The sequence below is a fragment of the Schistocerca serialis genome, chromosome 7 (genome assembly GCF_023864345.2).
Source record: "Schistocerca serialis cubense isolate TAMUIC-IGC-003099 chromosome 7, iqSchSeri2.2, whole genome shotgun sequence".
NCBI lineage: Eukaryota > Metazoa > Arthropoda > Insecta > Orthoptera > Acrididae > Schistocerca > Schistocerca serialis.
The window spans coordinates 604999260-605021164 of NC_064644.1; the positions used below are offsets into that span (position 1 = coordinate 604999260).

Sequence of the window (21905 nt, forward strand, 5' to 3'; positions counted from 1 at the left end):
CTCGTCCGTATCTCGAGACCTGCCTTGTGGTGATGCTCGGTCTGCGATCACACATAACCGTCGGCACCTGCAATCGAGTACACGAAAGAGCTAATGCGTTCCTGGATCACGCCTCTTCCCTAGCACCCACAGTTGCCATAAACCCTGAAAAGAACAAGATCGCGCGGCGCAGGGCAATACTTGCTTACCATTGGCGGAGCCGGATGCTGCGGTGGGTGAAGGAAGTGTAGCAGCGTCCGATGGCGGCGGCCAAGCAGGAGTTCCGCCGGTAACGTTCCATCTCGTGGGCGAGAAAGAATTGTAGCCCCTGTTCCTGTGTTTCGGTGGTATGAAACTTGATCAATTGTTGTTTAAAAGTGTGTATGAAGCATTCTGCTTCTCCGTTGGACTGCGGGTGAAACGGAGCACTTGTTAAGTGACGAATGCCATTTAATTCAAAAAATTGTTCCAAATCACGTCAAGTGAACTGTGATCCGTTGTCCGACACAAGTACTTCTGGCACACCTTCTGTGCCAATATGGAAGACAATGCTCGAATGGTGCTACGTGATGTGGTAGAAGCCATTGGCACCGCAGATGGGAATTTGCTAAAAGAGTCTCCCACAATGAGACAATGAGCGTTTCAAAATGGTACTGCAAAGTCAAGCTTGTACTCGTTGCCATGGCGATTGAGTCTCAGGCCAAGATGAGAATGTCTGTGGCGCAGCGGATTGGTTTTCCGCGCATGCGCGACACTGTGGCGTCATCTGTTCAATGTGGGCGTCCATGACCCGTCAAGTATAGTGCCGGCGCGCTAACGGTTTAGTGTGAAGAATTCCCCCCCTGTTCTTGGTAGAGCAATCGCAACACATCCTTTTGCAACACTTTGGGAATAAGAACACGCAATTGTTCACTGTCATTTTGAACTAGAATCACAAGCTATTCAACTCAATGGTTATGCCGATATCGGAGCACAGCTGAGTTCTGGGTACTGTACACTGAGTGACGTCAAGACGTGCGAATGTAGTGCAACAAAATCTTCAGATCTTCGCCTGCTTCCGTGGCCTGTGCAGTTTTCGGTGGTGCAAGGGAACAGATTCCAGCAATTCAGACCTTGGGCCACTCGGAAGGCGATATAGGGCGTCTGCATTGCCATGCTTTGCCGTCGGTCTGTACACAATTTCATACTGATCCTGCAGCAATGCCCAACGTTGCAACTTTTCAGCAGTGCGAGTAGGAACTGGCTTTGACCGATGAAACAAGGACTGCGAAGGCTTGTGATCTGTCATTAAAAAGAACTTGCGACCATACAAATAGTGATGGAATTTTGTCACATCATACACAATAGCGAGAGCCTCTTTTTCTGTTTGAAAACCATTGCACTGAGTTTGAGTTAATAACATTGAGGCAAAAGCAATGGGTCTGCCTTTTGCACCAATTCCGTGCGAAAGTACAGCGCTGATCCCGTAGGAAGAAGTGTCGACTTACAGAAGACTGGCTTGACAGGCTCAAAATTGACTAAACATCTGTCGCTAAGCAAGGCATTTATCCGTTTCTGAAATGCGTCTTCACAGTCTTTGGTCCACACGAAAGGCACATTTTTCCGACGCAAGCGATGCAATGGAGCCGCGATCTGAGCGGCATTCGGTATGAACCGAATGTAGTACGTCATCTTGCCTAGTACTGACAGCCGTTCAGACACATTGCGAGGAACAGGGTCATGGATTGCAAGCAAATGAGATCGGAGGGGGTGCACATCCTGACTGCTTATCACATGACCTAAGTACTGTAGTTCAGTTTGAAAAAACTCACACTTCCCGAAGCGACACTTGAATCCAGCATTTCTGACAACACTCGAAAAAGAGTACGCAAATTTGCAATGTGTTCCTCTGGTGTACGACCTGAGAAAAACAACATCGTCAAGGTAGTTGCAGTCAGCTGTTCTAAGTAACGTCGAAAAATGGCGGGTACGGAAGCACTGCAGAAGGGCAAAAGCAAGTACTTGAACAGGCCTAAGTGTATATTAACACCAAAAACTTTCTGTGATTCTTCATCCGATGGAATTTGCAAGTAGGTGTTACACAAATCTGTATTAGAAAAGTAACGTCCTGCACCAAGCCTGTCCATGAATTCCTCAGGTCGAGGCAATGGAGAAGTGTCAACTACTGTCCGTGGGTTGACTGTAGACTTGTAATCAACACAAATGCGAAAGCGACCACAAAACAATTACACCATTATCTTGCAATTCTTTCAATTCACTGGCTACTTTGTCTCTTAAAGCAATTGGAAAGGGGCTGGTCCAGAAAAACGTAGCCTGTGCATTGTCTTTCAGTGTATGCTACAAAGTTACTAGCTTTTCCCATTCATCTGAAAATACAAGGGTCGTTCAATAAGTAATGCCCCACATTTTTTTTAAAAAAAGCCGTTAATATACATAGACAAACGTCTTGTTGGTGCTTCACATTTGATGTTTGTTCTGTGCGCCGGTGAGGTGTCGAACCGTTCTGGCAAATGGCAGAGCCATAGTACAGCGTCAAAATGGCGTCTACATACGACTCACGTTACAAGCAGCGTGCTGTCATTGAATTCTTGTGTGCACAAAAAGAAACCGTGGTGAACATCCATAAACGTTTGTGTACAGTGTATGGCGATGCTGCAGTTGATAGGAGTACAGTTGGGTGATGGGTAAAGAAAGTTACAGCCTCAGGAAAGTCAGAAACAGATCTCGATGATGAGCCACGCTAGGGACGCCCCGTCACAGCCACTGCTCCAGACACGCTAAATCGTACGGATGTCATTATTCGTGCCGACCGGCGCATCACAACTCGACAATTGGCTCTACAGGTGTCGGTCAGCTTTGGAAGTGCGTCTGCAATAATCGAGACTCTCTGACATTCAGAGAGGTGCTCACGATGGTCCCACGAATGCTCACAGCGGACCACAAGATTCAAAGAAAGACCATTTCATCTGAACTGTTGGAGCGTTTTGAGACCGACGGGGAGGCAGTTCTGTCACGGATCGTTGCGGGGGACGAAAGCTGGGTGCAGCACTTCGTGCGCTTTTACCAGCAGGCTCTTCAACAACGTTGGCGTACGGCCATAGAACGTGTTGGAGACTCCGTAGAAAAATAGGATATGGGCAAGACATGTTGATGCATATTGTCAGTGTCTGACTCTTAACAATAAATATGTTCTGAGAAAAAAATGTGGGGCTTTACTTGTTAAACGACCATTGTAGTTCAGGAAATTCTTTAACCAAGAACTCGACTCGACACTCTCTGTTGGTTCAAAAGGAGACACTAGAAGTACATTGTCTCGGATGCTAAGTCCAAACTAATCAGAGGCATCTAAACCGAATGTGTTCTCACCGTCTCTTGATTTCAGCACAGTAAAATTCACTGTCCTAGTGTGAGATTTGTAAGTGGCAGGTAAACTGCACTGTCCGTTGTAAGAATTGAGGTGCTTGGTAGATTTAGAAAAGCGTGGTGAGCTCAACTGTTCATACGTGGCACGATTAAGCAAAGTTACTGAGGCACCTGTGGCTAACTGAAAGTTCACACCAGGGCCAGCAATTCGTAATGAGACAAACAGTTTGTTAGAACGTCGTTGCACATCGTTAGGGCGAGAAGGAGGCACAATCTTGTGTCAGAACCTGTTGTAGGATTTGAAAGCACAGCATATACTGCATGTGCTCGAGCCTGTCTTTCCTGGGAGCGGACAAAATTAGCGTTTTTGTGCCGTTCAAACAAACTGCTTGGGCATGGCTTTTTTTTCCACACGTGTAACACGTTGCGTCAAGGGATAGGCAATCTTGTCTTTTATGGCGAGCAAAACATCTGGGGCAAGACTTCGCTAAATTCATAGGCCTGTTTACATGACTACGTGGCTGCCTGCGTGACTGAGTACGCACTCGTTGTCGTGGCTGCTTTGGGCGGTCGCGAACGAGCAGCGACTCGACCCGACAAATCAGGGCCCCATCAAACTAATCGGCCGTTAAGACACCCAAATCATATTTCTGTAAGATTTGCAATGCTTGGGAAATTGATGGATCAGAGTACTTTAAGATCTGTTCCCGTATTCTACTATTTGGGACATTGAATGTCACTGCATCCTGTATCATTAAATCACTCTAAAAGTTGCCACAACTACACATAAATTTACACTTGCTAGTCATACCCGTTAACTCCGTGCACCGCTGGCGGTACGTCTGTTCCGGCTTTTTCTGCGAGCAAAAGAAGTGATACCTAGCTGCGGCTACCTGGACTTGCTGGACACAGAATTGAATTAGTGCAGAAATTAGTTGGCTATAGCTGAGTTCGTCGCGAGACGTGGTCGGGAATAATTTTTGTATTGACACCGCAATCGAAAGGAATTATTGTAACTTTACAGCACCCTGAACACAATGAACTTGAAAATGTGCTTGGATATTCAACCCTCTCCTCTTCCGGAACGGCACTTGCTGGGCTGGTTGGCTGGTCAGTTGTGGGTGTGCAGCCGACGCAGCTTGTGCAGCCAATAGCTGTTGTACCGTCGTCAGTGAGGTGGCAATTTGTTGGTTCTGAAACTGAAAACCTCGTGTTCGACCCATCACATTGACCGTCGGCAGCTGAGGCGTGGGGCAGGGTCAGGGGGCAGACTGGGCAGGGAATTCATAGTTTACACAAATACGTTTTATCAAAAAATAAGCAGAGCCTCTGAAAAGAGAAATGTGATTAGTTCTGTGGCTCCCCTCCTGGTTACATCCAAAAACACAACAACAAATTAGCAAACAGAAACACTTGAAAGCACTCTCTGAAAACTGAAACACAAAAGAAGCAGGCAAAACCTTCGGCCAAGTTGATTATCCTGGTGGGATTACCTCACACTATGTTTGCTATATCGTATTCTCATTAATAACAACAATAAATAGCTGTTCTCAAACATAAGGTTTATGTAAATGATATGCCTTCTAACATTACAGGTGATTCTGAAATATTTCTGTTTGCATATGAACTAGCTTGATAGTAGAGGATGTTGTGTTCAGCACCTATGCTCATGCGCTAAATCACAGCAAGATCAGGTTTCACAGTTGCTATCGCACCATTCAACGAAACTGACATTCTGTTTACAAAGAATAGAAATTGAGTAGGGAGACTAAACAGTTCAGATTTCTAAGTGTTCAGGTATATGGTAAACTGCCTTGGAAAACCCATGTTTAGGATCTTGTTCAAAGACTTAATGCTCCCATTTTTACTACTAGAAAAGCAGCTGCAGTAAGCGATAGATCGACACGAAAAGTAGTCTACTTTGTTTATTTTCATTCACTTATGACATATGGTATTATATTTTGTGGTAACTCTTTCCTTTCTCAAAGGGTATTTTTGGCTCAGAATTGGGCGGTTCGGTCAATAATTGATGTACGTTCACGAACCTCTTGTCGACTCCTGTTCGTTAGTCTGGGTATTCTGACATTGGCCCCTCAGTACATATATTCTTTAATGTCGTTTCTTGTTAACAATGTCAACCTATTCCCAAGAATTTACAGCTTTCACTCAATTAATACTAGGTAGAAATCCAATCTGCATTTTAATAGTACCTCCTTGACTCTTGTGAAGAAAGGAGTGCAGTATTCTGCTGCATCCATTTTTAATAATCTACTACAAGAATTCAAAAATGTTAGTAGTAATCCACGTGCTTTCAAACCCAAACTGAAGAGTTCCCCCACAGGTCAATCCTTCTATTCTGTGGAGGAGTTCCTTGAAAAATTAAGCTAATTCCTGAGTTACACTGTTGATTGCGTTTATATAAACTTATAGCTTATCGTCTTTTAGGATACAAAACATTTTATTTTATTTGTGATTACTTTTCTGTTGTAATGTCATTTATTGATACGTTCCACGATCATCGAGATTTGCTTCTTAATTTCGGCCTACGGAACTAGGCGTGTAAAACAAGAACGATAAAATAAAATAAAAAAATTTACCAGTGACACTCAAGGAACATCAGATTTTTACTTTCTACATTATTTTTAATTTTCACTCTCATTCCTAATTAAATTCTTGTATGTAACATGCGTCTCGCTGTGATAAAATGTGTCTCGAAACATCGGCGGAATTAATCTAACTTGGAAAACAAAACGAATGGTTCATCTCTTGAAACAACGGAAATCAGTCTCTATTTTCCATAGAGACCCTGAACCTCCACAATCTGTAGCTTCTCATAACATTTTTCATGAAGTCTCAGATGTGTTTCATTTGGCACCCTCATTGTCTCCTTTCCTTACTCCTGTCATCTTTTCTTCCCGTCTAGTAAGTTTTGAGATTTAACGTAAATATTATAAATCAATAAAATACTATCAATTCTCTGTCATGACATGTGATGTTATTTGTGTCTTTGTTGTAAGATGTAGGTTGTTACAGGACAGCACTTAACGGCATTAATAAGATCATGGTAAATAACTAAACAAACAAGTAAAATACAGAAATAACATACATAAAACCGTTCATAGGTAAGAGCAACTTCCAATCAATGCTTACAGGCATTGCGCATTACAGAAAGCTAATTTTTACCTTCACTACATCATTCAGTTTACATTTTTTTCCTTTTTTAATTTGATATAGTTCTAAACAAGGGCGGTTTCAGAGGGTGGAGGGGGTGAAAGGAAGGCACGGGGGCACGTGCCCCCCCCCCCCCCCTCTCCCCATATTTCCCACATGGAATGACCTAAGAATGACTGCTTAAATGACTCTGTTTACACCAAGGCATCATATCAACGTTATTTACTATTGATTTCTCTCGCATTGTTCCATTCACTTCCAGTGGCTACTAATAATTAAAACGGTGTGCTGGGTTCTATAAGCCACGAAATTCTTAATGCAGTCACGTATCTGATTGGATATACTGTCTGTAAGAGTTAGTGTTGAATTAAACTAAAAGACTTATGAAAGTCAAGAACAACAGCACCTATCTGAAAGCCATTATCTATAGCTTTCCAAGTTTTCTAAATAAGGAGAGAACGCAGTGACTTGATAGTCGCTTGTGATACCCATGCGTAGTCGTCTTTTAGACACACATCAATCGGCTTTAATATGTCCGCTGGTAAGAAATTATGTCATAATCGTAGTAACAGATCTGTTGATAACTAATGGGTGAAGGTGACACTTCCGTTAATTTCTTCCCACTTATTGCGACTCCACGACAAACAGATAGGGAAGGTAGTCTTCACCAAAATAACAGTACTTATTTACGATTCTTTATGTCCAATTACTCGATAAGAGTGGACTGCTGCAAGTAGAACCAGCAAGTGACTGTGCAATGCCTGACGCAGACTACCGGACTGGGCCGTGCTTCACGCGCGTGCGGAACGACATGTGCCAAGGGCAGCTGGAGGGCGTGGTGTGCACGCGCCAGCTGTGCTGCGCCACCGTGGGGGTCGCCTGGGGACACCCCTGCGAGAAGTGCCCCTCACACCTCGACTGTGACGAAGGCTTCATCAAGAACCTGCACTCGGGCCAGTGTGTCGGTGAGTCGTTTCAACTTACTTAACAACTGGTCACTACACATAATCGTAATTAGGTTTTTATTATTAAGAGGCTACCACCAGAAAATAAACTGTAGTAAGTGCGCCGAAACCCTAATTTTTCCGAGGCAGGCACGGAACGAAAGGAAACCCGTGTTTAAGTTTATTATTAATTTCACTGTTGTTGAAGGCATGTGCATCCACACGTGTTCTTGCGCTTTTGGCAGGGAATGAACGGCCGATATTTGAGCACAATTTTATAATTTTTTCTTATTTATTTCCTTCTACATCCATACTTAGCATTAAGATTTTAAATATAAAAAGTTAGTATAATACTACAGTTAGCCTCCAACAATAACATAAAATGTATGACATGACATGATACAGTTTAGAAGAAAGTTAGACATGTTATTTGACACATATATTTTTTCATTCTCTATATAGACAGAGCTGTTCAAATAGTAACCCACTGTTGAGTCAGGGACTTTTCAGTAAAATACCAGGTGGGCATATGGAGTCCCAAATGAGATCGTTTGAAAGAGGATTGCCTGCTGGTGTCTGCTTTACAACCAAGAAAAATCTCCCGAAAACCTTAGTCAGAAACTTGGGGATAGGAACAACTTTAATTTATCTTTCGGACAATATAACAAAAAAATGGAGGCCTAGAGTATAAATAAGTGTTTTTTTTATTATGTGCGTTCTGAGTAAAGTGGATGACTTGATCAATTTGACAGCATTAGTAAGTACACTATTGGCCATTAAAATTGCTACACCACGAAGATGACGTGCTACAGACGCGAAATTTAACCGACAGGAAGAAGATGCTGTGGTATGCAAATTATCAGCTTTCCAGAGCGTTCACACAAGGTTGGCGCCGGTGGCGACACCTACAACGTGCTGACATGAGGAAAGTTTCCAAACGATTTCTCATACACAAACAGCAGTTGACCGGCGTTGCCTCGTGAAACGTTGTTGTGATGCCTCGTGTAAGGAGGAGAAACGCGTACCATCACGTTTTTGGCTTTGATAAAGGTAGGACTGCAGCCTATCTCCATCACGTTTTTGGCTTTGATAAAGGTAGGACTGCAGCCTATCTCAATTGCAGTTTATTGTATCGCGTCATTGCTGCTCGCGTTGGTCGAGATCCAATGGCTGTTAGCAAAATATGGAATCGGTGGGTTCAGGAGGGTAATACGGAACGCCGTGCTGGATCCCAACGGCCTCGTATCACTAGCAGTCGAGATGACAGGCATCTTATCCGCATGGCTGTAACGGATCGCGCAGCCACGTCTCGATCCCTGAGTCAACAGATGGGGACGTTTGCAAGACAACAACCATCTGCACGAACAGTTCGACGACGTTTGCAGCAGCATGGACTATCAGCTCGGAGACCATGGCTGCGGTAACGCTTGACGCTGCATCACAAACAGGAGCGCCTGCGATGGTGTACTCAACGACGAACCTGGGTGCACGAATGGCAAAACGTTTTTTCAGATTAATCCAGGTTCTGTTTACAGCATCATGATGGTCGCATCCGTGTTTGGCGACATCGCGGTGAACGCACTTTGGAAGCGTGTATTCGTCATCGCCATACTGGCGTATCGACCGGCGTGATGGTATGGGGTGCCATTGGTTACACGTCTCGGTCACCTCTTGTTCACGTTGACGGCACTTTGAACAGTGGACATTACATTTCAGATGTGTTACGACCCATGGCTCTACCCTTCATTCGATCCCTGCGAAACCCTACATTTCAGCAGGATAATGCACGACTGCATGTTGCAGGTCCTGTACGGGCCTTTCTGGATACAGAAAATGTTCGACTGCTGCCCTGGCCAGCACATTCTCCAGATCTCTCTCCAATTGAAAACGCCTGGTCAATGGTGGCCGAGCAACTGGCTCGTCACAATACGTCAGTCACTACTCTTGATGAACTGTGGTATCGTGTTGAAGCTGCATGGGCAGCTGTACCTGTACACGCCATCCAAGCTCTGTTTGACTCAATGCCCAGGCGTATCAACGCCGTTATTACGGCCAGAGATGGTTGTTCTGGGTACTGATTTCTCAGGATCTATGCACCCAAATTGCGTGAAAATTTAATTACGTGTCAGTTCTAGTATAATATATTTGTCCAATGAATACCCGTTTATCATCTGCATTTCTTCTTGGTGTAGCAATTTTAATGGCCAGAAGTGTAATAAAAGGAAAGAGCCTCCTGATAAAGGTATGTCTTAGAATAGGTCCATTCATGAAGGTAAGGGATGGATTGATGCTGGACGATATTTACCTAAATGAGCGGAAGCGCTATGCAAATTTCCAGTGGAACTTCATATGACTGCCACCAAAATGTTGCTTGCAAGAGAGGAGGATAAAAGTATCCGGTGTACACTCGTACTGTAATCCCTGTTTAGATCAATGCAATTTGTTTGAAGTTTTTCCCGTGACCACATTCCATTCTTGGTTCTTACTAAACCATCACTTAAAAGTCATGATTGCAAAATACTGATACGAAACATTTACAGAAGAATGGAAAGACTAGTTGAAGCCACCCATGAGAAGATCACTTTGGGTTCTGGAGAAATATAAGGTAATCCTGCATAAGGTAATGCTGACTCTATAACTTATCTTACAAGACAGACTGAAGAAAGGTAAAATGTACATTAGCACTATGTCTATGGTGATCTTCCCCATAATTTATAAGCTTACTGCCGTACCATCTTAGTACCAGCCTCGTCATGTCACACGCCCAGGTCACCTACACGCAAGTGCAGGTTGAGAGGAGGGGTACATACACACACACATACACACACACACACACACACACACACACACACACACACACAAGGTGTTTCAGGAGGAAAGTCACATAATTTGTGAGCTGATTGCACATTTGAAAATAAACCGAAAAAGTCCTATGAACATGTGTCCGATTTTCGATAGTTAATGGAACTGGAGTTGTTTGAAGAGTCCACACATCAATGAACGATTATGAGGACACCGCATAATATGGGTGCAGATGAATGATCCATCCTATAAGAAGTGTTCAAGAAGTCCCCCACCCATCTCAATTCAATTCTCAACACATTGGCAAGTGTGTGTTGCGTTACACGACGAACATCATCTCGGCGGGCTTTAATGCCAGCAATAGGATTGGTGATGTGAGCAACAAGTTCTCCACGTGTATCCACTTTCGTATCATAACATCACCCTTTAACTAGTCCCATGAACAGAAGTGTAATGGGATCAGGTCGGGTGATCTGGCAGTCCAGTTAATGTGTCCGCCACGGCCAATCCACCGTTGAGGAAATGCGTTATTCAGATGCTGGGATACTTGTCTGGTACAGTGAGTCAGTGATCCATCATGTTGCAGGTACATTTGCCGCCGTTGCTCTGATGTCACGTCTTTCAAAGGGCAGGCAGGTCTTCTGTCAGGAAATGTTCTTATGCTACAATTGTCATGTGAGCTGGTAGGAACATAGGCCCTATCACCAAGTCATCAATCATACCACCCCAGATGTTCACTGAGAACTTAACTTGGAATCTTGTTTCCCTAGTTTATGAGAATTGCACCTGTTCATGATACCACTGCCTGTAAATGTAGCCTCATCTGTAAATAAAGTATATTGCACAATATCTCTGTGCACAGCTAGTCATTCAGAAAATTGCTGTCTGCTTGCTGAGTCACGCGCAGGGACTGGGTACGGGCCCTCAGAATGTAATGTACTGTATGTCACACTCGCATTTGTGGAATATCGAGCTGGTGGCTAATTCAGTGTGTACTAGTGGTGAGAGTCCATTGTACTGTTGCAATACTGTCTTCCCTTTCAACGACTATCTGGATGATGGCCTCACGTTTTGATCATACGTGTACGCTGGCTAGTGTTCCAGATGCACATAATTTTTGAAAAACGCTGGCACATAGGGTTCGTCGATCAGGGAAACATCTATGGTATTCAGTCACAGACGTACAGGCCTTGCCATTACAGCACCTGGACACAAACAAAATGTCTGCGAATTCTGCACAGGTGAATGTACGCTGCATGTTGGCATTCACGAACACAGGACACAATGGACTTGCGCAATTAAACAACACTCAAGCATGACATGTGCATGGCCTCACGACTGCTCACTGATCCAACCCACGATTGCACACCGTATACACTTGCATCTGTTGTCTCAGTGTGACGTCACAGTGCTGCCATATGTTGAAGAACCGCCACACTTCTGGTAATAGGATTGATCAGCCATCTGTCCCAATATTATTCTGTCCACCAGACAGCATTTCGATAAGTAATATTCACACTTGTCTTCGTCTTCATTCATAGATGTATGTGGTCTTCAACGCACTCCAGTTCTGATTGATCAAAAATCGGCCACATGTTCATAACACTTTTTCGGGTTATTTTTACATGCAGAATCACCTCACAAATTATGTGACATTCCGCTTAATCAATATATATATATACACTCCTGGAAATTGAAATAAGAACACCGTGAATTCATTGTCCCAGGAAGGGGAAACTTTATTGACACATTCCTGGGGTCAGATACATCACATGATCACACTGACACACCCACAGGCACATAGACACAGGCAACAGAGCATGCACAATGTCGGCACTAGTACAGTGTATATCCACCTTTCGCAGCAATGCAGGCTGCTATTCTCCCATGGAGACGATCGTAGAGATGCTGGATGTAGTCCTGTGGAACGGCTTGCCATGCCATTTCCACCTGGCGCCTCAGTTGGACCAGCGTTCGTGCTGGACGTGCAGACCGCGTGAGACGACGCTTCATCCAGTCCCAAACATGCTCAGTGGGGGACAGATCCGGAGATCTTGCTGGCCAGGGTAGTTGACTTACACCTTCTAGAGCACGTTGGCTGGCACGGGATACATGCGGACGTGCATTGTCCTGTTGGAACAGCAAGTTCCCTTGCCGGTCTAGGAATGGTAGAACGATGGGTTCGATGACGGTTTGGATGTACCGTGCACTATTCAGTGTCCCCTCGACGATCACCAGTGGTGTACGGCCAGTGTAGGAGATCGCTCCCCACACCATGATGCCGGGTGTTGGCCCTGTGTGCCTCGGTCGTATGCTGTCCTGATTGTGGCGCTCACCTGCACGGCGCCAAACACGCATACGACCATCATTGGCACCAAGGCAGAAGCGACTCTCATCGCTGAAGACGACACGTCTCCATTCGTCCCTCCATTCACGCCTGTCGCGACACCACTGGAGGCGGGCTGCACGATGTTGGGGCGTGAGCGGAAGACGGCCTAACGGTGTGCGGGACCGTAGCCCAGCTTCATGGAGACGGTTGCGAATGGTCCTCGCCGATACCCTAGGAGCAACAGTGTCCCTAATTTGCTGGGAAGTGGCGGTGCGGTCCCCTACGGCACTGCGTAGGATCCTACGGTCTTGGCGTGCATCCGTGCGTCGCTGCGGTCCGGTCCCAGGTCGACGGGCACGTGCACCTTCCGCCGACCACTGGCGACAACATCGATGTACTGTGGAGACCTCACGCCCCACGTGTTGAGCAATTCGGCGGTACGTCCACCCGGCCTCCCGCATGCCCACTATATGCCCTCGCTCAAAGTCCGTCAACTGCACATACGGTTCACGTCCACGCTGTCGCGGCATGCTACCAGTGTTAAAGACTGCGATGGAGCTCCGTATGCCACGGCAAACTGGCTGACACTGACGGCGGCGGTGCACAAATGCTGCGCAGCTAGCGCCATTTGACGGCCAACACCGCGGTTCCTGGTGTGTCCGCTGTGCCGTGCGTGTGATCATTGCTTGTACAGCCCTCTCGCAGTGTCCGGAGCAAGTATGGTGGGTCTGACACACCGGTGTCAATGTGTTCTTTTTTTCCATTTCCAGGAGTATATATATATATATATATATATATATATATATATATATATATATATATACCATTGCTCTCCCAACCATCAGAGAGCTTCTCTCTCTCTCTCTCTCTCTCTCTCTCTCTCTCACACACACACACACACACACACACACACGAACATACATCTTGCTCTTCCAGTCATAGCCCAGTATCTTACAGCCATTAAAAAGGAGCCAGCCAATCAGTTTGTACCACAGAACCGGCCATCTTATTCTCTGTACCACACTTGATGTCCAAACACGACTGTTGTTCAATCTTTGCACTCCCTCGGTTCAAGGCACAATGGACTCCCTTGAACTAAGTGCCACGATGTTATTTTCATGTCTAAATACTCTATATTATTTATCAAAATATGTAAAGATATTGGCATTGCTGGGGCTACTGATAGATTAAGTTACGCTTTGCAGCCGAACAAAACTGTTCACCGATCTTTGTACCCACTTGGTGCAAGGCATAATAGACCCTCAAATTAAATGTCACGATGTTATCCTCACATCTAAATTGTCTGTATTATTGCTCTATAACAGTAAAAAAACACACGTGGCTGACTAATGAAGTAACTTAAGGGTCAAGATACGTCTGCTAACGAATTGGTTCAGTCATTGTAACAACACTTTAAAGAAAACAAAAATTTTGTCAGTATGATTTACCAAAATACGTGATGTTCTGTTCCGTAACACCGTAAAACACATGTGGCTTACTTATTGACACTACTGATCTCACCTACAAATTAAGTACACTCAGCAACGACAGTGGTTCGAACTTTGTACTAAAGTAAGATGGCACCTTCAAGAAACCACAAATTGCCTGCACTATTTGCCAAAATACACAAATATTTGTTCTTTACCAACACAAAGCAGACATGGCTCATTTATCGGGGTTACTGGTGTAATTTACAGATCAAGCTACAGTTGGCACCAAAACTCAACTGTGGTTCGATCTATGTATACGCTTGGTGAAAAGACACAATTGACCCCCAAATTAAGTGCCACATGTTATTTCCACTTCTAAATCGTCTGTATTATTTATTAAAACACGTAAATATTTGTTCTATAACAGTACAAAACACGTGTCGCTTGCTTAATGTCATTTCTCGAGTAACTCGCAGATCAAGGTAGTACATACTACCTTCCGGCATAAGAAGTCAGCCTCATTCTGCCAGCGGCCTTGTCAGAGAGGGCGGAGAAGTGGATAGAGGTTCAGGGCACTCTCATGTCCTAGGGGTGGGAAATTGCCCCTAAAGGCGGAAGAATCAGCAATGATCAACGACATAAGGATGCAGAAGGCAATGGAAACCACTGCATTAATGACACGTAACGTGTATCCACAGGACATGTGGCCTGTAATTGAAGAAGTGTCATGATGATCTCTCCATTGGCAAAAGTTTCCGGAATAGTCCCCCATTCGGATCTCCGGGAGGGGACTGCCAAGGGGGAGGTTACCACGAGAAAAAGATTGAATAATCAACGAAAGGATAACGTTCTACGAGTCAGGGCGTGGAATGTCAGAAGCTTGAACGTGGTAGGGAAACTAGAAAACCTGAAAAGGGAAATGCAAAGGCTCAATCTAGATATAGTAGGGGTCAGTGAAGTGAAGTGGAAGGAAGACAAGGATTTCTGGTCAAATGAGTATCGGGTAATATCAACAGCAGCAGAAAATGGTATAACAGGTGTAGGATTCGCTATGAATAGGAAGGTAGGGCAGAGGGTGTGTTACTGTGAACAGTTCAGTGACCGGGTTGTTCTAATCAGAATCGACAGCAGACCAACACCGACAACGATAGTTCAGGTATACATGCCGACGTCGCAAGCTGAAGATGAACAGATAGAGAAAGTGTATGAGGATATTGAAAGGGTAATGCAGTATGTAAAGGGGGACAAAATTCTAATAGTCATGGGCGACTGGAATGCAGTTGCAGGGGAAGGAGTAGAAGAAAAGGTTACAGGAGAATATGGGCTTGAGACAAGGAATGAAAGAGGAGAAAGACTAATTGAGTTCTGTAACAAGTTTCAAGAGGAGGAGGTATACTTGGAAAAGGCCGGGAGATATAGGAAGATTTCAATTAGATTACATCATGGTCAGACAGAGATTCCGAAATCAGAACTGGATTGTAAGGCGTACCCAGGAGCAGATATAGACTCAGATCACAATATAGTAGTGATGAAGAATAGGCTGAAGTTCAAGACATTAGTCAGGAAGAATCAATACGCAAAGAAGTGGGATACGGAAGTACTAAGGAATGACGAGATACGTTTGAAGTTCTCTAACGCTATGGATACAGCAATAAGGAATAGCGCAGTAGGCAGTACAGTTGAAGAGGAATTGACATCTCTAAAAAGGGCCATCACAGAAGTTGGGAAGGAAAACATAGGTACAAAGAAGGTAGCTGCGAAGAAACCATGGGTAACAGAAGAAATACTTCAGTTGATTGATGAAAGGAGGAAGTACAAACATGTTCCGGGAAAATCAGGAATAGAGAAATACAAGTCGCTGAGGAATGAAATAAATAGGAAGTGCAGGGAAGCTAAGACGAAATGGCTGCAGGAAAAATGTGAAGACATCGAAAAAGATATGATTGTCGGAAGGACACACTCAGCATACAGTAAATCAAAACAACCTTTGGTGACATTAAAAGCAACGGTGGTAACATTAAGAGTGCAACGGGAATTCCACTGTTAAATGCAGAGGAGAGAGCAGATAGGTGGAAAGAATACATTGAAAGCCTCTATGAGGGAGAAGATTTGTCTGATGTGATAGAAGAAGAAACAGGAGTCGATTTACAAGAAATAGGGGCTCCAGTATTAGAATCGGAATTTAAAAGAGCTTTGGAGGACTTACGGTCAAATAAGGCAAAAGGGATAGATAACATTCCATCAAAATTTCTAAAATCATTGGGGGAAGTGGCAACAAAACGACTACTCACGTTGGTGTGTAGAATATATGAGTCTGGCGACATACCATCTGACTTTCGGAAAAGCATCATCCACACAATTCCGCAGACGGCAAGAGCTGACAAGTGCGAGAATTATCGCACAATCAGCTCAACAGCTCATGCATCGAAGCTGCTTACAAGAATAATATACAGAAGAATGGAAAAGAAAATTGAGAATGCGCTAGGTGACGATCAGTTTGGCTTTAGGAAAAGTAAAGGGACGAGAGAGGCAATTCTGACGTTACGGCTAATAATGGAAGCAAGGCTAAAGAAAAATCAGGACACTTTCATAGGATTTGTCGACCTGGAAAAAGCGTTCGACAATATAAAATTGTGCAAGCTGTTCGAGATTCTGAAAAAAGTAGGGGTAAGCTATAGGGAGAGACGGGTCATATACAATATGTACAACAACCAAGAGGGAATAATAAGAGTGGACGATCAAGAACGAAGTGCTCGTATTAAGAAGGGTGTAAGACAAGGCTGTAGCCTTTCGCCCCTACTCTTCAATCTGTACATCGAGGAAGCAATGATGGAAATAAAAGAAAGGTTGAGGAGTGGAATTAAAATACAAGGTGAAAGGATATCAATGATACGATTCGCTGATGACATTGCTGTCCTGAGTGAAAGTGAAGAAGAATTAAATGATCTGCTGGACGGAATGAACAGTCTAATGAGTACACAGTATGGTCTGACAGTAAATCGAAGAAAGACGAAGGTAATGAGAAGTAGTAGAAATGAGAACAGCGAGAAACTTAACATCAGGATTGATGGTCACGAAGTCAATGAAGTTAAGGAATTCTGCTACCTAGGCAGTAAAATAACCAATGACGGACGGAGCAAGGAGGACATCAAAAGCAGACTCGCTATGGCAAAAGAGGCATTTCTGGCCAAGAGAAGTCTACTAATATCAAATACCGGACTTAATTTGAGGAAGAATTTTCTGAGGACGTACGTCTGGAGTTCAGCATTGTATGGTAGTGAAACATGGACTGTGGGAAAACCGGAACAGAAGAGAATCGAAGCATTTGAGATGTGGTGCTATAGACGAATGTTGAAAAATAGGTGGACGGATAAGTTAAGGAATGAGGAGGTTCTACGCAGAATCGGAGAGGAAAGGAATATGTGGAAAACACTGATAAGGAGAAGGGACAGGATGATAGGACATCTGCTAAGACATGAGGGAATGACTTCCATGGTACTAGAGGGAGCTGTAGAGGGCAAGAAGTGTAGAGGAAGACAGAGATTGGAATACGTCAAGCAAATAATTGAGGACGTAGGTTGCAAGTGCTACTCTGAGATGAAGAGGTTAGCACAGAAAAGGAATTCGTGGCGGGCCGCATGAAACCAGTCAGTAGACTGATGACAAAAAAAAAAAAAAAAAAAAAAAAAAAAAAATATCTGGGGTGTGATCAGAAGAGTAAAGTGCGTGTGTGTGTGTGTGTGTAAGTGCATATGCGTGGACTCCTGTCTGCTTCCTCCCCATCGCTCGAGTCATATCCCAATTGTCCCTGCATGTGATTGGGAATGCCACTAAGCTTTTGAACCGTGAGCCGGAAGCACTATAAATATCCCAGCTGTGTTTATGGCACTGGTCGCACTAGAGAAAGCTTTCGACAACGTTGACTAGAGCACATTATTTGAAATTACAGAAGTCACAAGAGTAATATGAAGGGAATGAAATACTATATACAATTTGTACTGGAACCAGACCATAGTTATATGAGTTACAGGACTTGAAAGGCAGGCAGTAATTGAGAATGGTGTCAGACAGGGTTGCAGCCCGTCCTCCATGCTATTCAATCTGTGTACTGAGCAAGCAGTAAAGGAAACGAAAGAAAAATTTTGGAAGGGAATTAAAATTCAGGGAGAAGTAGAAAAAACTTTGAGTTCTGCAGATGATATAATTCTATCAGCGGACATGGAACATTAAACGGAATGGACAGTGTGTTGAATGGAGGTTATAAGCTGAACACAAAAAAAAACTAAAACAAAGGTAACGTGATGCAGTAGAATTAAATCAGGCGATGCCGAGGTAACTGCTTAAGTGGCCAAGTAAGTCTCGTCGCCAAAAGTACAACGTCCCTTCGGGATGGTGCGCGAGTTTTAAGGCAAAATTCGAAAGAATGAGAGAACACAATCGCTGAAAGATATACTATATTATACTCAACTTTGGTCCACAGCGTCCTTTTCGAAATCCATATACAACTCCTTGTCAAGGCCGGGATAAATTAAACACTTTAGCAGTTCCCTAGATAGAAATAAACATAAGTCTTGAGGTCAGTTGTGATGTACTACTTTCGTAGAGAAAGCACTATGACGATGTGTGACTGCTGATAACTGGTGCTACACTGCTAGAACTGACTGGAGCTGGCGCTGGTGGCGCCTCAGCTCAGGGTTGCCGCCGCTGCCGGACAACAGCGGAACCTCTGGCGCCAGCCGCTGTACAAAGAACGATTGCCCGCGATACCACGGTTAGAGTACGAGGCAGTAAAAATAGTAGATGAGTTTTGCTATTTGGCCAGCAAATTAACTGACTATCGCCGAAGCAGAGAGGATGAAAATGCCATTGGCAATAGCAAGAAATGCGTTTCTGAAAAAGAGGAGTGTGGTATTTATCTGGAGTGTAGGCTTTTCTAGTAATGAAACGTGGACGATAAACAGTCCAGACAAGTAGAGAAAGAAACTTCTGACATGTGGTGCTACCAAAGAATGCTGAAGATTAGATGAGATCGAATAACTAATGAGGAGATTCTAATCCTAACTGGGAGAAAAGAAATGTACGACACAACCAGACTAGAAGAAGAGATCAGTTGATAGGACACATACTGAGGCATCAAGGAACCTTCAGTTTGGTAATGGGGACGGAGGGGGGGGGGGGGGGGGGGGAGTGTGAGGGATAAAATTTGCAGGAGACCAAGGCTTCAGTACGATCAGACGGTTCAAGTGGGTGTAGGTTACAGCAGCTATGCGGAAATGCAGAAGCTTGCACAGGATAGACTATCGTGGACAGCTGCAACAAGCCAGTCCTCTGACAATAATAGTCCTTAAAGATGAAAAGCTCTCGGGTTTCCTGCTTGGTGCCAGTTTTGAAACCGTTATGTTTCTGCGAGTGTAGCTCGTACTATCTTTGGCAAAATGTCGGGACACTGTGGATGCTCTCTATTTGTTCTTGAGAGGAGAGTGCCCCACCCCCTGAGCGCAGGCGTTGGTGTCCAACTTGCGCTGGTTGTAGGGGCGAGGAGCAGTCGACAGTTGATAAATGAAAATATTTTCGATAAACAATAAAATTACAGCGGAGTTACTGCAGTACTAGAGTGACTCAATTATGCTGACAGCTTATAATACAAGGGCTGTTCAGTATGGCTGATCTGGAGCGCGGAGCCATCACAGGTAAAGAGTGACAGACTAGAACTTTAGGAAGAGCAACGGACATTATAACCTAGCGGCCTCAGTTGCCGGTGCATTACAAAATGGCAAACGAAGCAGTTCGCTGCAATAACGAACCTTCAGCGCTGATTGTTTCTAATTCTACGTGGGATTACCTGTATTTTGTTGCTGCTTCAGATTGTAATTCTAAATGGTTACTGTGCCATAAAATACAAAATTATATAAAAAACTGAATTTGCAGCACCATTATACAGTAAACCACACGGCAGATTACGACGATACGTCGACGACGAGCGCAAGGCTGTAATCCGTGACCTAAAGGGCTTCTTATCAAAGGAAGTAACTTCGGTAATCCTTAACCTAAAGAGCGTTCTATTTAAACGAAGTAACTTTGACTTAAATTTAAAATAGATATTTTATTGTAAAATGACGAAAACAGCAAGAAATTAATCCATTTTCGGTTCGACATCAATTGCGATTTTAGTTTGGCGAGTTTTCGCAACTGATACCTTTTGAGAAAAGGTGTCCCATTATTTACAGGATGCACATCGTCAGAAAGCTATTCTGTTACGAAGGTCAGCTATAAAATTTCTCGTAATTCGAAATCATCAAATCTCGTGATTTGAAACCATTTCCTTAAGTCAGCTTCATTGCCGACTGTATTTTAACGATAGTGGGAGAATTCTGAACACAACTAGTTCCTGACATTGAGAGTCTTACACAACTATCAAGAAGAAAATAGCACAGAAACGGATTTCGCGTGTTTTCATTGTGTCTTGGTTTCTCACTATTGCGCAGGACTTAGTTAATCGTTCGAGACAAAGTTTCAGGATTTGCATTGCGAAATGAAATTATTTAACACTCCCATTTTGTTGCATCAGATACTGTACGTTTTGAAATGCTATTAGAGGTAATTGATTTACTCAGTACTACTCTCGTAAATGACAGGTATTATACAGACAAAACCTGTTACAGTGTTACTGTGACCGACACATAAAATAATTTCTCAAGTTACATAGAACTGCGGCCGAAGTCATATCAATATCGTAGTATATCAGTTTATCCCAAAAAGGAATAGAAAATACCAGAAGGTCTCAGCTCTACATTCAAGCACTGAAGAGCATTCTCGACCTATGTAGGGTTGTGGGTCAGACACAAAATATTTCGCAATTCATAAATAAAGAGAAATGCTACATTCCAGAAATGAAATAAAATTATTTCTCTGTTAAATATACTTGCATGCACTCGAGATCACTGATATTTACTCACCAGCCAGTATAATTGTACCCGTAGGCTTCAGTTTCAGAAATACCATGTAAAGTAAAATGGTTCAAATGGCTCTCAGCACTATGGGACTTAACAACTGAGGTCATCAGTCCCCTAGAACTTAGAACTACGTAAACCTAACTAACCTAGGGACATCACACACATCCACGTCCGAGGCAGGATTCGAACCTGCGACCGTAGCGGTCGCGCGGTTCCAGACTGAAGCGCCTACAACCGCTCAGCCACAACGGCTGGCCATTGAAAGTAAAACAATGTACTAGCAATGGTTTTCAGAAATATATACGACACTCTTTTGTAAAATTCAAACCTGTTAATCGCCTAATACAATGGATTGTACAACTAAACCGCTGCGAAAAAGGACTAAGGAAAAAGTGGATAAAGGGCACTATGGTATCAGAGCAAATGAAACTGTCCTTGCTCTAACTAAGAGTGCTGTCCCCAGTGCGACAAAGGCATATGCTTAAGTTCCGTACAAAGACATCCCTACGGCGTCTGGCAGCGTAACAAGTAGTACCTATAATACAAACATAGGGGAAGGCATTATGCAGACATAGCGCAGAATATCCCGTTACGACCGTGTTATATCTTTGGGATGTACCATAAAAAATTCGTCAAATGGACTGACGCACCCCTGGGTGACTCGTGTTGAGAGTACCAACCACATCATTTTCAGCTGCACACTGTGGTGCCAAGTGATAACCAATTTACTGGAATACTTAGCGCCTAGTGGACATCAATTTCCTATCAGGATGAAAATGCTACTTGAAACAAGTGACGTGTGTATTCAAATTTTCGGTGGTTATAAAAACTGCGATCTAGTTAAATGTTTACATCCTAATCTAAAAAGTCAAACGTATAATCCAAATGGCTCTAAGCACTATGTGACTTAAAATCTGAGGTCATCAGTCCCCTA

The 21905-nt window shown here is 43.7% G+C and overlaps 1 protein-coding gene across 1 annotated transcript in view; it reads left to right on the top strand.

The window, feature by feature from the left end:
• The window catches only part of LOC126412131 (fibrillin-2-like), a 675186-nt gene that overhangs the window by 259748 nt on the left and 393533 nt on the right, over positions 1 to 21905 (top strand). Inside the window, exon 8 of the mRNA XM_050081574.1 lies at positions 7284 to 7478. Coding sequence (XP_049937531.1) covers positions 7284 to 7478 — 195 coding nt within the window. The remainder of the gene's footprint in view (positions 1 to 7283; positions 7479 to 21905) is intronic.